This window comes from Scyliorhinus canicula, chromosome 13 (genome assembly GCF_902713615.1).
Source record: "Scyliorhinus canicula chromosome 13, sScyCan1.1, whole genome shotgun sequence".
In the NCBI taxonomy this organism is placed as follows: domain Eukaryota; kingdom Metazoa; phylum Chordata; class Chondrichthyes; order Carcharhiniformes; family Scyliorhinidae; genus Scyliorhinus; species Scyliorhinus canicula.
In genome coordinates, this window is record NC_052158.1 from 90031039 (window position 1) to 90048820 (window position 17782).

At 45.2% G+C, this 17782-nt stretch overlaps 1 protein-coding gene across 1 annotated transcript in view; it reads right to left on the reverse strand.

Moving 5' to 3' along the window:
* Window positions 1-17782, reverse strand: part of wdfy1 (WD repeat and FYVE domain containing 1) — a 73277-nt gene that overhangs the window by 25714 nt on the left and 29781 nt on the right. The window contains exons 6-8 of the mRNA XM_038815025.1: window positions 16446-16558; window positions 14859-14985; window positions 3598-3703 (exon numbers count right to left, since the gene is read on the reverse strand). Of these exons, the coding sequence (XP_038670953.1) occupies window positions 3598-3703; window positions 14859-14985; window positions 16446-16558 (346 nt within the window). The remainder of the gene's footprint in view (window positions 1-3597; window positions 3704-14858; window positions 14986-16445; window positions 16559-17782) is intronic.

Consider the following 17782-nt stretch of genomic DNA (forward strand, 5'->3'; position numbering starts at 1 on the left):
GTTGAAGTCAATGTGGCTGAAAACCAGGGACATCATTGATAAAGTAGAATCATGTAAAATTTTAACAAGGGCACTGCTGATCAGAACTTAAAACATTTTGTTTTTGATCTGTGGAGAACAAACATCTGTTGTTATTAACTCTTCAAAATAATGAACTGCTGAAACATAGTAAGCAAACAACCTTGAGAATGGTTAAAAGCAAAGATTGGGAAGAATGAAGTGACGAAGCAAATGTGTTGTTAAAGTTTGAAGAAGTCATCGTACAGAAGAAACCAGGTGGTAAGTCAGAAACATCAACACAGGATTACTGGTCAACCCCAGGGCATGCCTTTATTTGGGTACGGAGGTTCACACTCTCCTTGCGAAGGGCAATGTTAAACATTACATAAGAAGAATGCTGAATTATGAACTGCAAATTGGATGAGTAATATATAAACTTAAAAACAAGTTTAAGTCAAATATGTTTGTTTTCAGAGTACCTCTGTTCCAGAATTGAACAAATTTGGTCATGCAGTGAGATAGGCTGAGAGATAAATCTGTAACCAGGGCAACCAACACCCGGAAGTCAAGTGGAGTTCTAATTAACCCAGTTAAAATTGGATATACCAGTGCTGAATTTATCATCGCCAGGTCCCTTTCTTCATTTACTGTGCTCATTCTTTGGTGGAAAGCTGACAGAGGAGAACATGACATAATCATTTAATAGTGGAAGGCCATAGATAGGTTTCAATAAGCTGGTTATATAGAAGGACAAGACTGGACAACATTAACATAAAATGCACAAGTCTTGGTTAGAAAATATTTTTTTCCACCCACAAGATGGTGCACATTTGGAATATGTTCCCAGAGAAGCTAGGTGCTTGGGTTGGGTGGGTAATCAATTACTTCTTGGAAACAAAATGGGTCAAACTGCCAGATGTTAAGAAGGAAATTAAGGGCTAATGAAAGGTTTCTACCAAGGAAGGAGAAAAAGGTGTTTAATGTTACGTATAAGAAGAAGTGAAGAGGCAGTGGAGAGTAAAGGAGTCGTCACCGGAGTCAATGTATGAGAATTGTGGATGGATAAATCAGAAAGGTGATTGACTTTAATAACTTTCTCTCTCCACATATGCTGTCCAACTTGTTGAGTGTTTCTGGCATTTTAAATTATTGAATGATCCTTTTTGCCTTGGTTTTCTATAAATTTTAAGGCACACCCTTTTGTTTCAACTACCCTTTCTATTTTAATATCTAAATTTATCAGTATTTGGGTCTTTTATTTAAAAAACAAAAAGCATAGATGCACGCACAGATTCCTGTGGAACGTCACTCAAACAGCTCCTTGCAGTCAGAGGTGACACCCTTCACTAGAACAAGATTCCTACATTTTAGCCAATTTCTCTTTTATTTTCATGGCCATCAACTCAATTAATAATGAGGTAGAAATCCTTCTGAAAGTTCAAAAAATATTTCAAAATCACAGTCCACTTCCAGAGGAGACAGCACAGATTCACAATATTGCTCAGGATGAGAAAATACCTGCCTTGAAAAAGTGTGCCCATTTCTTATTGAAAAACAGACAAAAGTTACAGGGTGATTTGATAGAGATGTTTGAAACAATGAAAGGATGAGCCACAGTTGTTGAATAGCAACAGATTATTTTCAGCAATGAAGAGGTCTAAAACTGGGTAATGTACATGGAAGATTAAACGCGAGTGATTCAGGACTGAGGCCAGGAGAATTAGTTGCTAAGCAGAGGTTAGCGAGGCTGTGGAATACACTACTGGAGTTAATGATGGAAGCTGGGATAAGGGTAATATTTAAAATAGGTTAGGTAGGTGAATGAACGAGAAGGAAATAAAGTGATATGGGAATTGTGTGGGTGCACGGGTACATGACAAGCTGGAACATGAACACCAACTGGTTCAGCCTAGCCTGTTTTAATGTCATTATTTTTACCTAATTCATCACTGAAGCCCACAAGGAAATTGAAGGCATTTGGGAAGCATGATCATTCATTTTTAAATCTAAATCAATGGTCTCTTGTTTAATAATAATAATAATAATAATAATAATAATAATAATAATAATAATAATAATAACTTATTGTCACAAGTAGCCTTCAGTGAAGTTACAGTGAAAAGCCCCTAGTCGTCACATTCCGGCACCTGTTCGGGGAGGCCAGTATGGGAAGTAGGCTAGAGAGTAGGCTAGAGGGTTTAGTAGGCTAGAGACGTAAATATATAATAATCAAACAGTATAATTTCCATAATTTGGTCTAGTATAAAAACGCTAGGGCAATAGATTTATTGTTGCCCAGCTCAGAAACATCGGCCTTTTGAAAATCTAAGTATCTTTTTGCTTCCAATCTGATGGAGCTACACTCGCAGTCATAAAGATCAACAATACCTTAGCTACTTCTTCCCTCATCAACTTCAACGTTCCTTGATATATGTCATGAGGCACAATGGATTGGCTTTAATGTTTTCAAACTTGCCCAATATATTTGTCACACTTCCCCAAGTGGAAGAACTGGATATAATTGTTCCCTAGATCTAAAGCTTGTGTGCAGACATGATAATCCTTAATGAAACAAATCTAAGCACAGGAGGACATTTTGTTGCTCCTCACTATTTCACAAACTGGCACTAAGGAGGTGAAATTGCCTACTCCTGAAAAATCACACTGTTAAAATTGCAGGCCTTTTTTTTAACCCCAGACATGAATACTTTCATTAGTGAGCCATGGAACTGTTGTGGATATTGTTCATATTACCATAAAATTACAATGAATATTTGAAAGGATTATTCTGTAACTGTTATATGTTAGACTAGTTTTACTGGCACAATATGGAGCACCATGGAGTAACAAACAATAGAAGTAAAGTTCCACACAGTAATTACATTAAAGGGTACATTTATTTAGGAACATTTAGCCACTATTATGACCCAACTGGGTGATGAATATACTGGTCATATTTAGTCCAACTTTAGATAGGTTATAGTCATGAAGGTCAACATCTGCTCATTTTGAATTAATACAATTTCGAAAAGTGACGAGGTGCAACAGAGCATTTTATACGATGGGCATGCCAGGCTTATGCCAGGACGAGTCCATGGAATCTCGTGAGACGTCGCAATCTGGATTTTGCCCTCAATCGAGTGCGATCCAGATCAGCATATTTAAATGAGCCGTACAACTCATTTAAATATACGTTCACCGAAATCGTCCAGTATGTGGACCAGTCGTAATGGCACCTGGGGGGCTGGGGGTTCTCCCAGGCCATTGGGGACCCCTGGGTGGTCGGGGAAAGGGCAGTGTGACACCCAGGATCCTTGGCACTGCCAGCCTGGCACCACCATGCCTGGGTGCCAGGTTGACATCGCCAGGGTTGGCCCCTGGAGTGGGTGGGGGGAGGGCGCAAATCAGGGCTGCCTTCCAAAATGGTGGCCTCAGCAGAGAGAATTTGCCCAAAGCCAAAAAAAAAAAACAGCAAAGTGCCGTTGAACAGCAAGACACCGAGAAGCACCCACTAAACATGCCATTGAGCAGACTTCAACTCAAGTGCGCTGAATCATGTCCGATGTCAATGTTTGAAGAAACACTAAAGTTCATTACCTCTTCTCTCTGGACATCCATATTCCAAACTACAATACCTCCATCAGCAGCACAGGAAATCAGCTGCCGTGTTAACTGCAAGTAACGCAGAGATTGCACTTTGTCACTGTAAACAAATCAGAAATCTGTTAAACATGGAACCCACATTACTAAAATATGCATCTGCTGAATTCCATTTACTGTTAAAGCAGCTTTTGCCAGTCGTAATCAGACATTAAAAACAATTGTGAATCAAATATAGCACTTATGATTATACATTTCCCTTTCTGCTAAAAATGAAGGTCTCTTTAGTCACCGATCTCCATCCAGACCAAAGAATTTGCCCCAAAACACCTTGGGCAGGATTCACAGGCCTCCCAGCTGCAGCCTCCCAACTGCATGTTTGTCACTGGTGGGGAGTGGTGCGCGCTGGTGGGAAGAGTTCTCTGGCGGGGAGATTCTCTGGCCCTTCCCACTGTCGATAGGTATTCCCACTGAAACCACCCAACAGGATCAGAGAATCCCGTTGATTATGTAAACAGCCAGAGAATCCTAGCAGTTATTTATTTTATCAGTAACTTCTATAAACAGACTTTTATGCCTATGATACAAAGACTGCATCATTTCAGCAACAACCTTTGCGTTAAGAGGGTTAGCAATCAACCAATTAGTTAACTGGATGAAACAGTCTGATGCATTCTCAGTAGGTTTAATATCATAAAATCAATTATTTTCCAAGTTGAAACATCAAAATCAATTTAGTCAATTGGAAATACAAAGATAATTCAGAATCTAGAGAGGATGATATTAAACATGAATACAAGCAAGATTCAGAATGTTAGAAACACATCCAATTTTACAAAAAGAAAGTCCTCATATCGAGAAAATAAATGCACTATATTTTACATCACAGAATTGAAATTAAAACAGGACAAGACCTCAAGTTGCATAAGTCCCCACCTGAAAAAATACAAAGTTCAAAGCGGTGAATTTTCCAGCTTCCCCCGCTGGCATGTTCAAAGGCAGGGGCACATAAAATAAATAAAGCCTGAAATAAGGCCCCTTTATGGGTCTCTTCCACCTGTTGTACAACTCCAATGCAAAAATCAGCGTTTGTGCTTAAAAGGGACCACAGGAGGACACTCCAGAATTACCAATTAACATTTTCAAAGATACACACTTGTATGTAGCTAGAAGTTCAAGTTGATATGGCTGATCTGAACAAAGGTAGAGGTGATGTGAAGATGAACCTATAAAGATCAAGAATACAGAGCTACCTCCTTATGAAATATTAGTTGATCTATATACTCCTTATCTTTGCATACAGTTCTCAGTAGTTTTAAATCAGTCCCACCCAACCCATTCAAATTCTGCTGAAGGGCTTCTGTCCAAAACTTAAGCCTGTTGCTTCTCATTCAAATGTCCGTAGACATTTTACTTTTAAGAATTCCACAAGATTACTTTGCTCAGTTACTTGGGAGTACAGCTGAAGTAAAAGCAGACTCGGCTTATGTTTGCTCATAGTTCCTTTTACATAAGCTGTCTACCTGTCTATCACAGTCAACCAGTCAATAACGCTTTCACGAGAATTTTGCCTGGATTTTCTTTAAGATCACAGATTTCAATGGGATTATTTTACAGATCCGTGTGCTAGATGATAAAAAATGAAAAGACTTTCTTAATAATAACACTCAACATCATAACTAACTTTACAGGTGTTAACATTTTTGGTTAAAAGTGGTCTAATTAGGGCAGACATGGTAGTTGTTTTATTTCGGAAAAACGCGGAGAGAGGAAATATAACTTGTTTCCTGAAGAACGGACTGAAAATTCATTTTGAAATAAGTAGTAACACATTTGATGGTTATATTAATGTATTTCCATTAATTGAAGGTCCAGTTTTAGAAAACCAAATCACCTTCCTATATTAATTTCTTGCAGGAGCCCTGTTTAGTAATCTGGGGCGGAATTCTCCGACCCCTCGGGGGGGTTGGAGAATCGCCCGGGGCCGGCGTCAATCCCGCCCCTGCCGTATCCAGAATTCTCCGCCCCCCACCCCACCCCCCCCCCCAAGATTCAGCGGGGGCGGGAATTACGCCGCGCCAGTCGGCGGGCCCCCCCGCACCGGTCGGCAGGCCCCCCTCGGCGATTCACCGGCCCGCGATGGGCTGAAGTCCCGCCGCTGACAGGTCTCTCCCGCCAGCGTGGTTTAAACCACCTCTCTTACCGGCGGGATTGGCGGCGCGGGCGGGCTCCGGGGTCCTGGGGGGGGGGGGGGGGGGGGAAAGGGGATCTGACCCTGGGGTGTGCCCCCACGATGGCCTGGCCCACCGATCGGCGGGTGGGCCTGTGCCATGGAGGCACACTTTTTCTTCCGCCCCCGCCATGGTGAAGGCCATGGCGGAGGCGGAAGAGACCCCCTCCCCTGCGCCGGTATGACGCCAGCAGCCACAGACGCACCGGCGCGTGCGCGGACTTATGCCGGCCGGCGAAGTCCTTTCGTCCCCAGCTGGCGTGGCGCCAAAGGCCGTTCACGCCAGCCGGCGGAGTGGGAACCACTCCGGCGTGTGCCTAGCCCCTCAATGTGAGGGCTTGGCCCCTAAAGGTGCGGAGAATTCCTTTTGGGGCGACGCCCAGAGTGGTTCATGCCACTCCAACACGCCAGGACCCCCTGCCCCGCCGGGTAGGGGAGAATCCCGACCCTGCACTTTTGGATCATACCCAGCAAGTGGGCCAAAGTTATTTTCACTAAAGTTCCAAACCAGTATTTTAAATGTAAAAATCATTTCAGAGGTTTTTTGTTTGTGCACTGAAGATTTATCTTTGAATAGTGAAAAGGATAATTTATCCTGAAACGAAAAAGATAAATACCCATTTAAAACATGAACCTAAATTCAGTAAGTTCAGCTTTACAATCATATGCTTTATATTTCCATTAAATTAATAAATTGGGTTAAAATGATCAAGGTAAAAATACAATAATTTTTGTGCAGAGGTTATCTCAGTTGGCTGGTTTGTGATGCAGAGTGATGCCAACTGCTCGGGTTCAATTCCTGTACCAGCTGAGGTTACCATGAAGCCCCTGCCTTCTTAACCTTGTCCCTCGCCTGAGGTGTGGTGACCCTCAGGTTAAATCACCACCAGTCAGCTCTCTCTCTCACACAAAGGGAGAGCAGCTGATAGTCCTCTGGGACTATGGCGACTTTCACAATTCTATGACAATGTAGATTTAAAGTATGCGAACCACAGAAGTTGGCCATTTAACTGTTTTGGAGAGACTGACAATGAAGGCAGAAGCCCAATAGGATGAATGGCCTCTAGCTATTCAATCTCAACGATTCCAATGGCCGCATTTGAAAGGATGCCCAGTTATTAAAGGTTGGTGGAGGGGTTGAAGAGAAAGACCATCCACCTTTGGGTATACAGGCAGGGCATGCAAGGCACAAGTCAATGTCATTACACAAGGAACAACAATCAATTGAAGTATTACTCCTCTGACACAACCACTCCTTGTTAAAGGATGCCATCGCAACCACACCAGACATTGAACAAAATGTTTGTAGCTCTTAAGGTTATGGCGACCGTTAATGTTACTCCATAAATATATCACCCATTAAAATGTATGATGCCAGAATTTGTGGCCTGGAAAGGAGATGGATCATCGTGGTAAGGAAAGGGTAAACAATTTTAAAATGGAAAAGTAAGAAGGACAGGCAAGATGACGAGCTTAATGTCAGCCCTGTTAGGAATTTTGGCAGGAGCAGTAGAGAGTGACTTGCTTTTTCCAATCGAATTTGAGATTGGCAAGTCAAGAAGTGGTTGAAAGATTTGGTTCATCCAAATTTTTTCACTGATGACTAAAAACACCATATCCTGCCAAACATGCTAGTTACTGGAAGCCATTACAACAGTAGAAAGCAATCATAAAATAATTCAGTTAGCAATTATACTGCCTTTAAATGTAGAAAAACATCCCAACGTGTCTTGCAGGATGTACCAAAATTAGAAGGATGTTTAGGTTATGAGAAATATTAGGAGTGATCAAAAAATTGGTCAGGGGTGGATTTAAAAGAAAAGTGGCGGTGAAGAGCTGTGTGCGGAACAGAGGGAAGAGTCCTGGACGCCAGAAAGTCAGAGGACAGATACACTAACCTGAAATGGCTTTGTGGATTCATTTCACATCTTCAGGGTTTACATAATTCAAGCATGTAGGGGGGGGGGGGGGGGGGGGGGGGGGGGTTAAATCAGGAATTAGATCAAAAAGCATCATTATGGGCCAGATTTGAACTTTGTTGCAAATGAACGGGGTTTTTGAGTTAAAATCTCACCCCAGAGTTTTAATCAGCTTTCCTCTGTTGGAAACGCTTCCAACAGGAGTCCCTCAATCACAATGAAAACAAAACTCTGATGATTTTTCTTCCTTTGTTAATTCAAAACACATTAAAAGCCAAATGTATTAATGCCAATTGGTGTGCGCTTTTCCAGAAAATTCAATATGCTTCAAAATTAATTTGTGTAAATTATTTCTGCCATGAAAACATGTTATGTAAATTGAACTATTATTGCCAACTTTACATAGACATGGGATGAAAACCATACCCATTTAGTTTGTGGAGTTCATTATCTCGCCAGTGGTGCACTTGACACTGAGCCATCAGGATTTGTTTTGCGTTGTCGCATTCCAAGCTAATATCTCATCTGCTTACGATTCTGGCATAATAAACAATTCCCCCAGCTAAAAACAACAAGGTACCCTCTTCGCAAACTGCTCCCAGTGTCACCTCCCAGCTACTGGGGCTTTGAATGTTGAGAATTGATTTAGTTTTTCAAGCTTCTTCCCTTCAGGCAGTTTTTCCCATCTCAAATGGGGAAATGTAACTTATTTCCCTATTGAGGCATCATATACTCCAATTTCCTAATACACAGGGATATAAACTAGATTTCGGCAAACATTGCCAACTTTAACTGAAATCAGCTTTTTGTACAGGAAATAAAAAATAATTGTAATATAACGCAGCACCATCTTCATGAAAGGTCTTGACAAATTCAGACAAATATTAAAATACATCAAATATATCACTTTCACTTGTAATGCAATGTAATCTACAATGGCGAATAAAAGGCTTTGCCAAATATTTGCATGAAATGTGTGTAAAAGAAGTTATGAGCCAGGGTTTAGAGAACCCCAAAGTGAAGCACGGAGTTCACCTGACCCACAACTTTTAATAGATTGTGCTATGGGGAGCACACAGCCCACTCTACAGGTGTAGTACAGCAGAAATGGAGAAGTATTTTTTTAAAGCAAATAAATGTTCATTCTATGAACTCAAGTTAACCTTTTTAAAACATACAGTGAACATCTTAGCAACCATCAAGTCAAATACAACCCCCAAAGAATACAACACTAAATAATCCTTTAAGCTTTCCTTTTAACATCCATACGACTTAAAACACCTTTTACCAGAAGCACATCAGGTTAAAGTCACCATTGTTATTAGTTTAAAATTACCAGGATTGATTTACAGTCGTTAGATTACAGAGAGAGATTCATGCACCTTCTGGCTGTGACTGCAGCTATCCAGCTCTGAAAACAAAACTAAAACACACCCTGCAGCAAACAGCCTAAAATGAAAGTACAAAAACTGACAGACAGCCCAGCTCCACCCAGACTCTTGGCATCATTGATAAACACTCATTTCTTAAAGGTACATTTCTTAAACACCCATTTCTTAAAAGATACTCTCACATGACAAAGAAAAAGAATCGACTTCCGATAACGGTGATGTGCTGAGGTTACTCTCATCAGGTTACTCTCCTCCAGACCAGATCCAAATTGCCACTTTTAGGTGAATTTTGCCCCAAAATATGAAGGCTAATTATCCTCAATGGTGAAAAGAAAGCAACCACATAAAAATGACAGTGAACAGGAGCTCAAGGGGTCGAAGGGACAGTAGGTGGCGGAAAGGGCCACGAGCAGCAGGCGGATGAACTGGTGGACCCAAGAGGCAAGGGGGCCCCGGCCACCCAGGAGAGAGGGAGACCATCGACCAGGGCATCTACCTCTCCACCCACCACCTGGTGATGGATGGAAGACCTTGCTCATGAAGGAGCTGACGAAAGCGATGTTCACCATACAAAAGAAAATAGACGGGTTGGGGAAGAAATTGGAAGCACAAAAGAGGACGATCCATGACCTGGAGAGAGTCTCGACAGACCAGAGCGACAGGATCATTGCCCTGGAAACGGAAGTGAAAAGGTTGATTGACGGCCCAAGGGGAAAGTCAAGGACCAAGAATACAGGTCCCAATGACAGAATATTCTGATTATGGGCCTGCCAGAAGGCATCGAGGGCAGAGACCCTACGGGCTACTTTGCCCAAATGCTGGGTAACCTAGTCAGCAGCAACAGCTTCCCCAACCCCCAAAACACAACAGATCGCTCAGGCCGAAACCCAAGGCGGGGGAGCAGCCGAGTGTGATCAGCAGGAATCTGCACCAATCAGAGGATTACCTGCGTAGGCAAGACAGACTAGAGCGAGCATCTGGGAAGGGCACAAAATCCGAGTTTACCAGGATATTGGGGAAGATCTGGCAAAACGCACGGCTGAGTTTTACCAAGCGAAGTCGGCCCTGTACAAGAACGGGGTGCGATTTGGTATGCTATTCCCAGCCAGGCTCTGGGTCACGTACCAGAACAAAGAGCACTCTTTCAATACCCCAGCATTGAGAAACACATTCGTGCAGACCAACGGCCTGGACAAGGGACATGGAGAGGCAACGATGAAGGCTGATGAGAGGAGGATCGCTAAAGAAATAGGGACTCATTGCGCGGAACTGTGCTGCCTCGCTTGGATCAAAAAAGACCGAGTCACAGGAGAGAGCGAGGACAGGGAAATGCAGGTGGAGGATGCAGGTGGAGGGTACAGGCAGAGAAAGCAGACAATCAGTGGGCATAAGCTAGGGGCTAGACCAGCCCTGCGAGGGGAGCCACCACACTAGCAGTGATAGCTAGCACAGGAAGATGGACTAGCAGGGGGGGGGGGGGGGGGGGGGGGCATGGCACACCTCCCATCAGGGAAGGAACGGGATGGGGGAAAAAAAAAAAAAAAGAGTTGGCTTTTTCAGGTGAGGGACAGACTGAGGAAACAAGATAGCACCGCAAGCAGCCACTTTGGAGGGTCGCTGGACAAAGGGAGACCCTGAGTGCACGGACAAACCCACGTGGCATATAAAGAGTTGGCGGCCATGTTGGGTGCCCCCAGGACAAAGGGAAACCCGGAGTGCAGGGGCCCGGCTTCATGGCGAGAATGGCGACCATGGCCATTGTGGACGGCCCCTTAACAAAAGGGAAACCCCGGAGTGCAGGGGCACGTCTACCACGCGAGTATGGCTAATCCCGCAGGAGCGGGAGACAAAAATTCCCACCAGGATTATCACCTGGAATGTCGGGTGACTGCGGGTAAGGAAGGGCTGGGTGGGACAGACGTATCACTCATGTAACGGGACGAGGGGAGTAGCCATACCGATTAGCAAGAGATTTATAGCGACAAAGACGGTTACGGACCAAGGTGGAACAGTACGTCATGGTCAGCGGTGTCCGGTATGGGGAACCGGTAGTTCTGGTAAATGTGTACGCGTCCAACTGGGACTACATAGACTTTATAAAAGAAGACCGTGGCGGAAATCCCCGACATTGACACACACCGACTGATCGCGTGGGGGCGTGTGCGACGACTTCAACTGTGTACAAGACTCGACGGACCGATCAAACCCCAGAAAAGGGAAAAAGACAGGCATGGCTAGGAAACCGGGAGCATTCAGGACCAGATCAGTGGACCCATGGCGGTTTCTACAGCCCGGTGACAAGGAACTCAAGGACAGATTTCTTTGCAGTGGTAAAATCAGTGCTTCGAGGAACAGAAAGGGTTGAATACTCCACGATAGTAATCTCCAACCACACTCCACATTACATGGATGGGAGGTTGGAGGTGGGCCATGCCCAACACACCACATGGAGGCTGGACATGGACCTCTTGGCCGACAAGGTCTTCTGCCAGAAAACATCACAGCTACCAATAACCAGAACGGGGAAGTCTCACCTTCCACGTTCTGGGAGGCACTGAAGGCTGTGATTAGGGGAGAGTTTATAGCCTGCAAGGTGCCTAGAGACAGGGAAGAGAGGGAGGCCAGGCAACAATTGATCTACTCCATTCTGGAGGTCGACAGAAAGTACCCCAAGTCCCTGACCGTAGAGCTTCTGGTGGAGAGGAAAAAGGATACAAATAAACTTAGCTGCTATCCACCAGGAAATTACTGCACCAACTCCGCCAGTCACGAGGGACCTTCTTGGAACACAGAGGAAAGGTTGGCCACAGTGGCTCACCAGCTGAAAAAGCAGGCAGCCAGGAGACAGAGATAGTCCAGGTGAAGAATAGCAGAGGCAGACTGGTAACTGAGCACAGAGTGTTGCTCTATGCGGACGACCTGCTCCTTTACGTCTCGGACCTACAGAATGGCCTGAAAGCAATCTTGCAACTCCTGGAAGAGTTTAGAGCCTTTTCGGGCTACAAACTCAACCGAGCGTTCAAGACCTTCGACCAAGGGCTGTACACCTCAGGGCCCCCAAACTGGGGCGCGGAGATGAAACAGTTCCTCGATAGACTGGACATACCAGTCGTTGGGGACGATAGGTGGGGGGAACTGGAAGCACCAATAGGATTGGGAGAGATCATGGAGAGTATCAGCTCCATGCAGGCGGGGAAGACGCTGGAACCCAATGGTGGACTTCTATAAAAGATTTGCACCAGCCCTGGCACCACACCCAAGGGATATGTTCGCAGACATACCCCAAAAAAGACAAAGACCTGACGGAATGCGGATCATACAGACTCAGTTCACTGCTCAACGTAGATGAAGGTACTCGCTGAAGTCCTGGCCAAGAGACTGGAGAACTGCATACAGGAGGTGGTTGCAGAGGACCAGACGTTTTTTTTTGTTTTTTTTTTATAAAAAAGGTTAGGCAGCTAACTGCGAACATCAGGCGGCTGCTGAATGTAATAATGACGCAATCCGGGGAAAGAACATCGGTGGTGATCATCTCCCGGGACGCAGAAAAGTACCTCTTTGAGGTATTGGAGCTGTTTGGGCTAGAGCAGGGTTCACCTCATGGGTGAAACTCCTGTACAACACCCAAGGCGAGCATTCGGACAAACACCACCAGCTCTGAATATTTCCAGCTGCACAAGAGGCACAAGGCAGGATGTCCATGGTCCCCGCTCCTAGTCGCACTGGCAATTGAACCCCTGGCAATCGCTCCGCGAGAGGCAAAAAACTGTAAGGACATTCAGAGGGGAGGCAGAGAGTCGCTCTATGCGGATGACCTGCTCCTCTACGTCTTGGACCCACAGAACGGCCTGAAAGCAATCATGCAGCTCCAGGAAGGGTTCGGAGTGTTTTTGGGCTACAAACCCAACCTGGGCAAGAGCGAGGCATTCCCGGTGAACCCGAATGGGGGAGGAAAAATATGGGGGGGGTCTGAGCCTGCTGAATCTACGATACTACCCACTGGGCAGCTACGGCACAGAGGGTGAGGGTATGGATACATGAACCCAGCATGGAATAGCTGAGGTTGGAGGAGTCCTCCTGCAAGAGAACGATCTTCCAGGCCCTCTCCACAGCAATGCTCCCAGTCCCCCTGACAAAGTACACATCTTGCCCAGTGGTGGTAGCCTCACTGAAGATGTGGAACCAAATGAGGCAGCATCTGGGTCTAACCGAGATGTCCCCCTTGGCCTCCATCTGCGGCAACCACAAATTCCCACGAGCCATGCACGACTCCACCTTTACAAAATGGAGACAGGACGGGGGGAGGGGAGAAACGGGGATGCTAGCAGTTCGGGACTTTTACATAGGGGACAGACTCGAGACCTTGGGCAAACTGACAGAAGAGCTGGAACTTCCGACAGGACATGAACACGCGCACCCGCGCACCTCCAAATTAAGCACTTTCTCCACAATGTGACGGCAAGGTATCCCAGGGTCCCAAGAGACACAATTCTAGAGGAACTAATAGTAAGGAGGGGAGGGGGGGAAAACGTTGGGAACTTCTATGGACAGTTACTGGATAGGGCAAGACTACTTGAACGAGGCTGATGGAAATGGGAGGACGAACTGGAGATGGAAGTGGGCTGGGGATACTGGAGCGAATCAGAGTACAGCCAACTCCACCTCCTCCTGTGCTAGGCTAAGCTTCATGCAGTTCAAAGTGGTGCACAGAGCCCACCTGACTAGAACCCGAATGCGCAGATTCTTCCCAGAGGTGGAGGATAGTTGCGAACGGTGCCAGAGAGGCCTGGCCAACCACACCCACTTGTTCTGGGCCTCCCCCTGACTTGTTGGGTTCTGAACCGTTTTCTTTGAGGCAATTTCCAAGGTTGTGGGGGTCAGGGTGGAGCTGTGACAGAGAGTGGCAGAAGAGAGCCCTGACTTTTGTTTCCTTAATCTCAAGCTGGGGGATGCTGCTCAAATGGTGATCAACAACACCACCCACAGCTGCAAACTGGTTGGCAGACGCGTCGGAATTTCTCCATCTGGAGAAGATCAAATACAGGATCGGATGGCGGCTTCCACAAAAGCATAGGGGTCATTCACCAGCCTGTTCCAAGACCTATTCGAAGCCAATAGTGATTTGGAACAAAGGGGGGAGGATCAATGAGGACAGATAGGATCACACAGAACGGGGGAAGGGGGGGGGGAGGGGAGGCAGCCAGGAAGGAACCCCGCGAAGTATCAGGAAGGGACCTGGGAAAAGAGCAAGGGAGGAGGGGTTGCAGAGAGCCCCCTCCAGCGAAGCCATAGTGGTAACAGCAACAACCACAAAAACGGAAGAAAGTTATAAAAATACAATACCCATGGCGAAAGAAGGGGCCAAGATAGAGCCCGACTATCAATGGGGGGAGGGGGCGATGAAAGGGGTACATGTAAATTGTACATAAGAAACGTCTCACTCTGTAAAGTTGTGTTTTTATTTTTTGTCTAATTGTTAAAACTGGAAAATTCTAATAAAAGTATTTACTAAAAAAAAAAGAATGATCGGTTTGAAATAAACTAAAATTCAAACCATAGCTAATTTGGAATGTCAGCTAATTAATACAGACAGAAGGAGCTAACAACATTTTAGGAATAGGATTAAATTTGAATGTTTAAATCAGAGAGAGATGTCACAGATGTTTTCAGTAACACACAAAAGGTGTGAGAGTAACATGAATATGACGGTTTACTTACTGGTGACCCTGAAGCAGTAAGGTCCTGCCTTTCATCCCACCAATGTCCCACATGATAACGCTGTGGTCAGATGCTCCGGAAAACAGTAGTCGATGGACAGGATCCCACCAAAGAGCTCCTATACTGCCTGTTCGAACAAAGAGCAGAGGAATAATACACACCACAAATGCAGACTTCCTGTAATAAAGTATGAAAATCATTCGCCACAGAGTATATCAATATAATACACACATTATTCTTAGTGCAGTGTTTTATTCAGGTTGAGGTTCCGTGCGTGGGGGAGGAGGACCCATTAGCGCATGAAAATGGAACTCACTTCCACAATTGACGTAGAAGCATCAGTATCAAGCATCTCCAGATCAGAACGGAATATCCTGTTCATATTAAGTGCAGAGTAATACATAAGAAGTTCACAAGATTCAAAGGGATGTAACTTCAGTTGCTGAGGGAAGCAAGAGTGGACATTTTGGAGACTGGTGCTAAAATCTTCCAACTCTCATTAGGTACGGAAGTTTTTTTCCAGAAGACTGGAGCATTGCAACAACATCCACATGCATTTATATGGTTGCTGAATATAGCTGATCATTCCAAGGCACTTAACAAGTGTTACCCAACAAAATTTGACACTAAGATACTATTAGGGCAGATGAGCAAAAACTTAGTTAAAGATATTTTGAGAAACTTCTTAAAGAGAGGGGGAAAGAGGTTTAGGGAAGGCCTCCAGGGCTCAGGAATCTAGATGCCAATGCCACAGTGATTAAAGTCAGCAATGTTGAGGTCAAACTTTTGAGGAGCAAGATATCTTGGATGGTTGTAGGACTCCAGGAGATCACAGATGTAGGGATTGATTTGAAAATACGGGTGAAAATCTTAAAATTAAGACACTGCGCAATTGGGAGTCACTGTAGGTCAACAAGCACGGGGTGATACGTTACTAGAACTTGGTGCAAATTAGGATACAGGCATGAGCTGAAGTTTACAGAGGGTGGAAGATGCGAGGCTGACTAGGACAGCATTGGAATCATTATGTCCAGTGGTAACAAAGGCGTGGATGAAGATTTCAGCAGTGGCTGAGGGAGACAGTGGTCAAAGCTTTCTGGCCATTCCCACCAGCGCTATCTTCCTGTACTGTTTGGTGGAGCAAAATCTGCAGCATGGGCTGGTAGGGCTGAATGGCCTGTTTCTCTGCTGTTCATTCGATGTAATAATATTAACAGGGTGCAGATTCAAGGAGGCCAAGCCTTTATAAGGAAGAAAAGAATTGTTTGGTTGAGTGTATGATATAGAATGGGTAGATTTATTTACAAATGTGATTTATTTCCCCAATTCCATTAGGAAATTTAGAGGTATAGGATCGGCTGAGCCAAAAATCTAAATTGGGAGAAATGATCTACAACTGATCAGAAATAATATTAGAGATAGCTCTGCAACTTGATTGGGTCCCAGATTATTTGAAAACACAATGTGTTGTCAAATGTGATTGAAGGGATGGCTAGTGGTACCTAGTAATGAGTGGAATCATTGACAGAGAGACATGAAGCACTGTTAGACAGCATCCAGCAGGTGCAGCAAGTATGTACACATCACCTTCATGTCCTTTTAATGCTGAAATGATACTGCAAGAATTCTGTTCCAGCTTTAATAACGTGATCTGTCCGGAGTAATCACCCACAAATGCATGGCTTGTTTCTACATCATATCTGAATAAATCGTGAGTTAAAAAGAATAAAAGCTGATGCCATTCTTCACCCAATACAACAGAAACATAACAAAAGAATGATTTTAAACTAAAAAGGCCAGAATGCAAAATGACTGCCAATTTTCTAATGCCTACTTCGTAGTAATACTGTACTCAAGATGAATTTATATCAAAATATCTTCTTATTGAAGCACTAATACATTTTGAACTGAGAGTATGCTTACAGCAATGACAAAGGCTGTTCCTTTTAATTGGCACAATCTAATGGAAGTGTCTCATATGTGGTAGGTTTTGCTGGGGGGTTCCTGCTGGCTCTGTGGGAGAACTCCCCAACACCATCTAACCACACTTAAGTCACTTTTTTGGGCTACGTGGAGTTTGTCCCCAGTCAAGCCCACACTTAGAATTATTTCCATCACTAGGGAGCTGAACTCACTGGCCAGGCCGGTTCCTCAAGAAATTGGGCAACCCTTTTGAAAGGGTGTGAAAATCTCCAGGAGGGGTTGGGATCACCCCACCCATGGGCAATGCCACCCCACACACATGGACATTACTCCACACCCTCCCAAATGATGACATCTCGCAATGGGGTCGCAGAGCGGCCACCCATTTTTAGGCCTTCCTGTGCCCCATTTCAGGACCCCCCACTATTCACCTCCACTCTTTCTCCCCCCCCCCCCCCCCCCCCACACACACACACCCCCAGCATTCCAGAAGTCCCTTCATACCAACCTGGCACTCCCCCACCCCAACCAGTCATATCCCCCTCCACCCTCCTTTCATGGGCATGGCACCCTAGGCCCCGACTCTTGGCAGTGCCACCCAAGCACTGCCACCCCAGCACCAAGACAGTGCTCCTTCCAGCTTTACAGTGCCACCCAGGCACCATTACCAGGGAGTCATGCTGCTCTGTCCTTGACCCCGACCACCCAGGGGCCTCAGATGGCGCGGGAGATCCCCGAGTGCCATCCTGCCTGGTCCACCTTTGTATGCATCAGTACTGAACAGCATGCCCTGGTCATTAAATGCTGGGAGCCTGGCAGATCCTGGGTGAGGCAGCCAATGGGGGTTTGAAACTGACTTAGGTGTGTGCCAGGCTTGCTCACGTCCATTGTGGGCAGGATCGTGATCGCAATCCCTTGCGAGGTTTGGATAGTTCTCGCGAGGTGTACTGGCTGCCGGGAAGTCCACGGGAGGCTTCTCTCAGCATTTAATGGCCGCATTG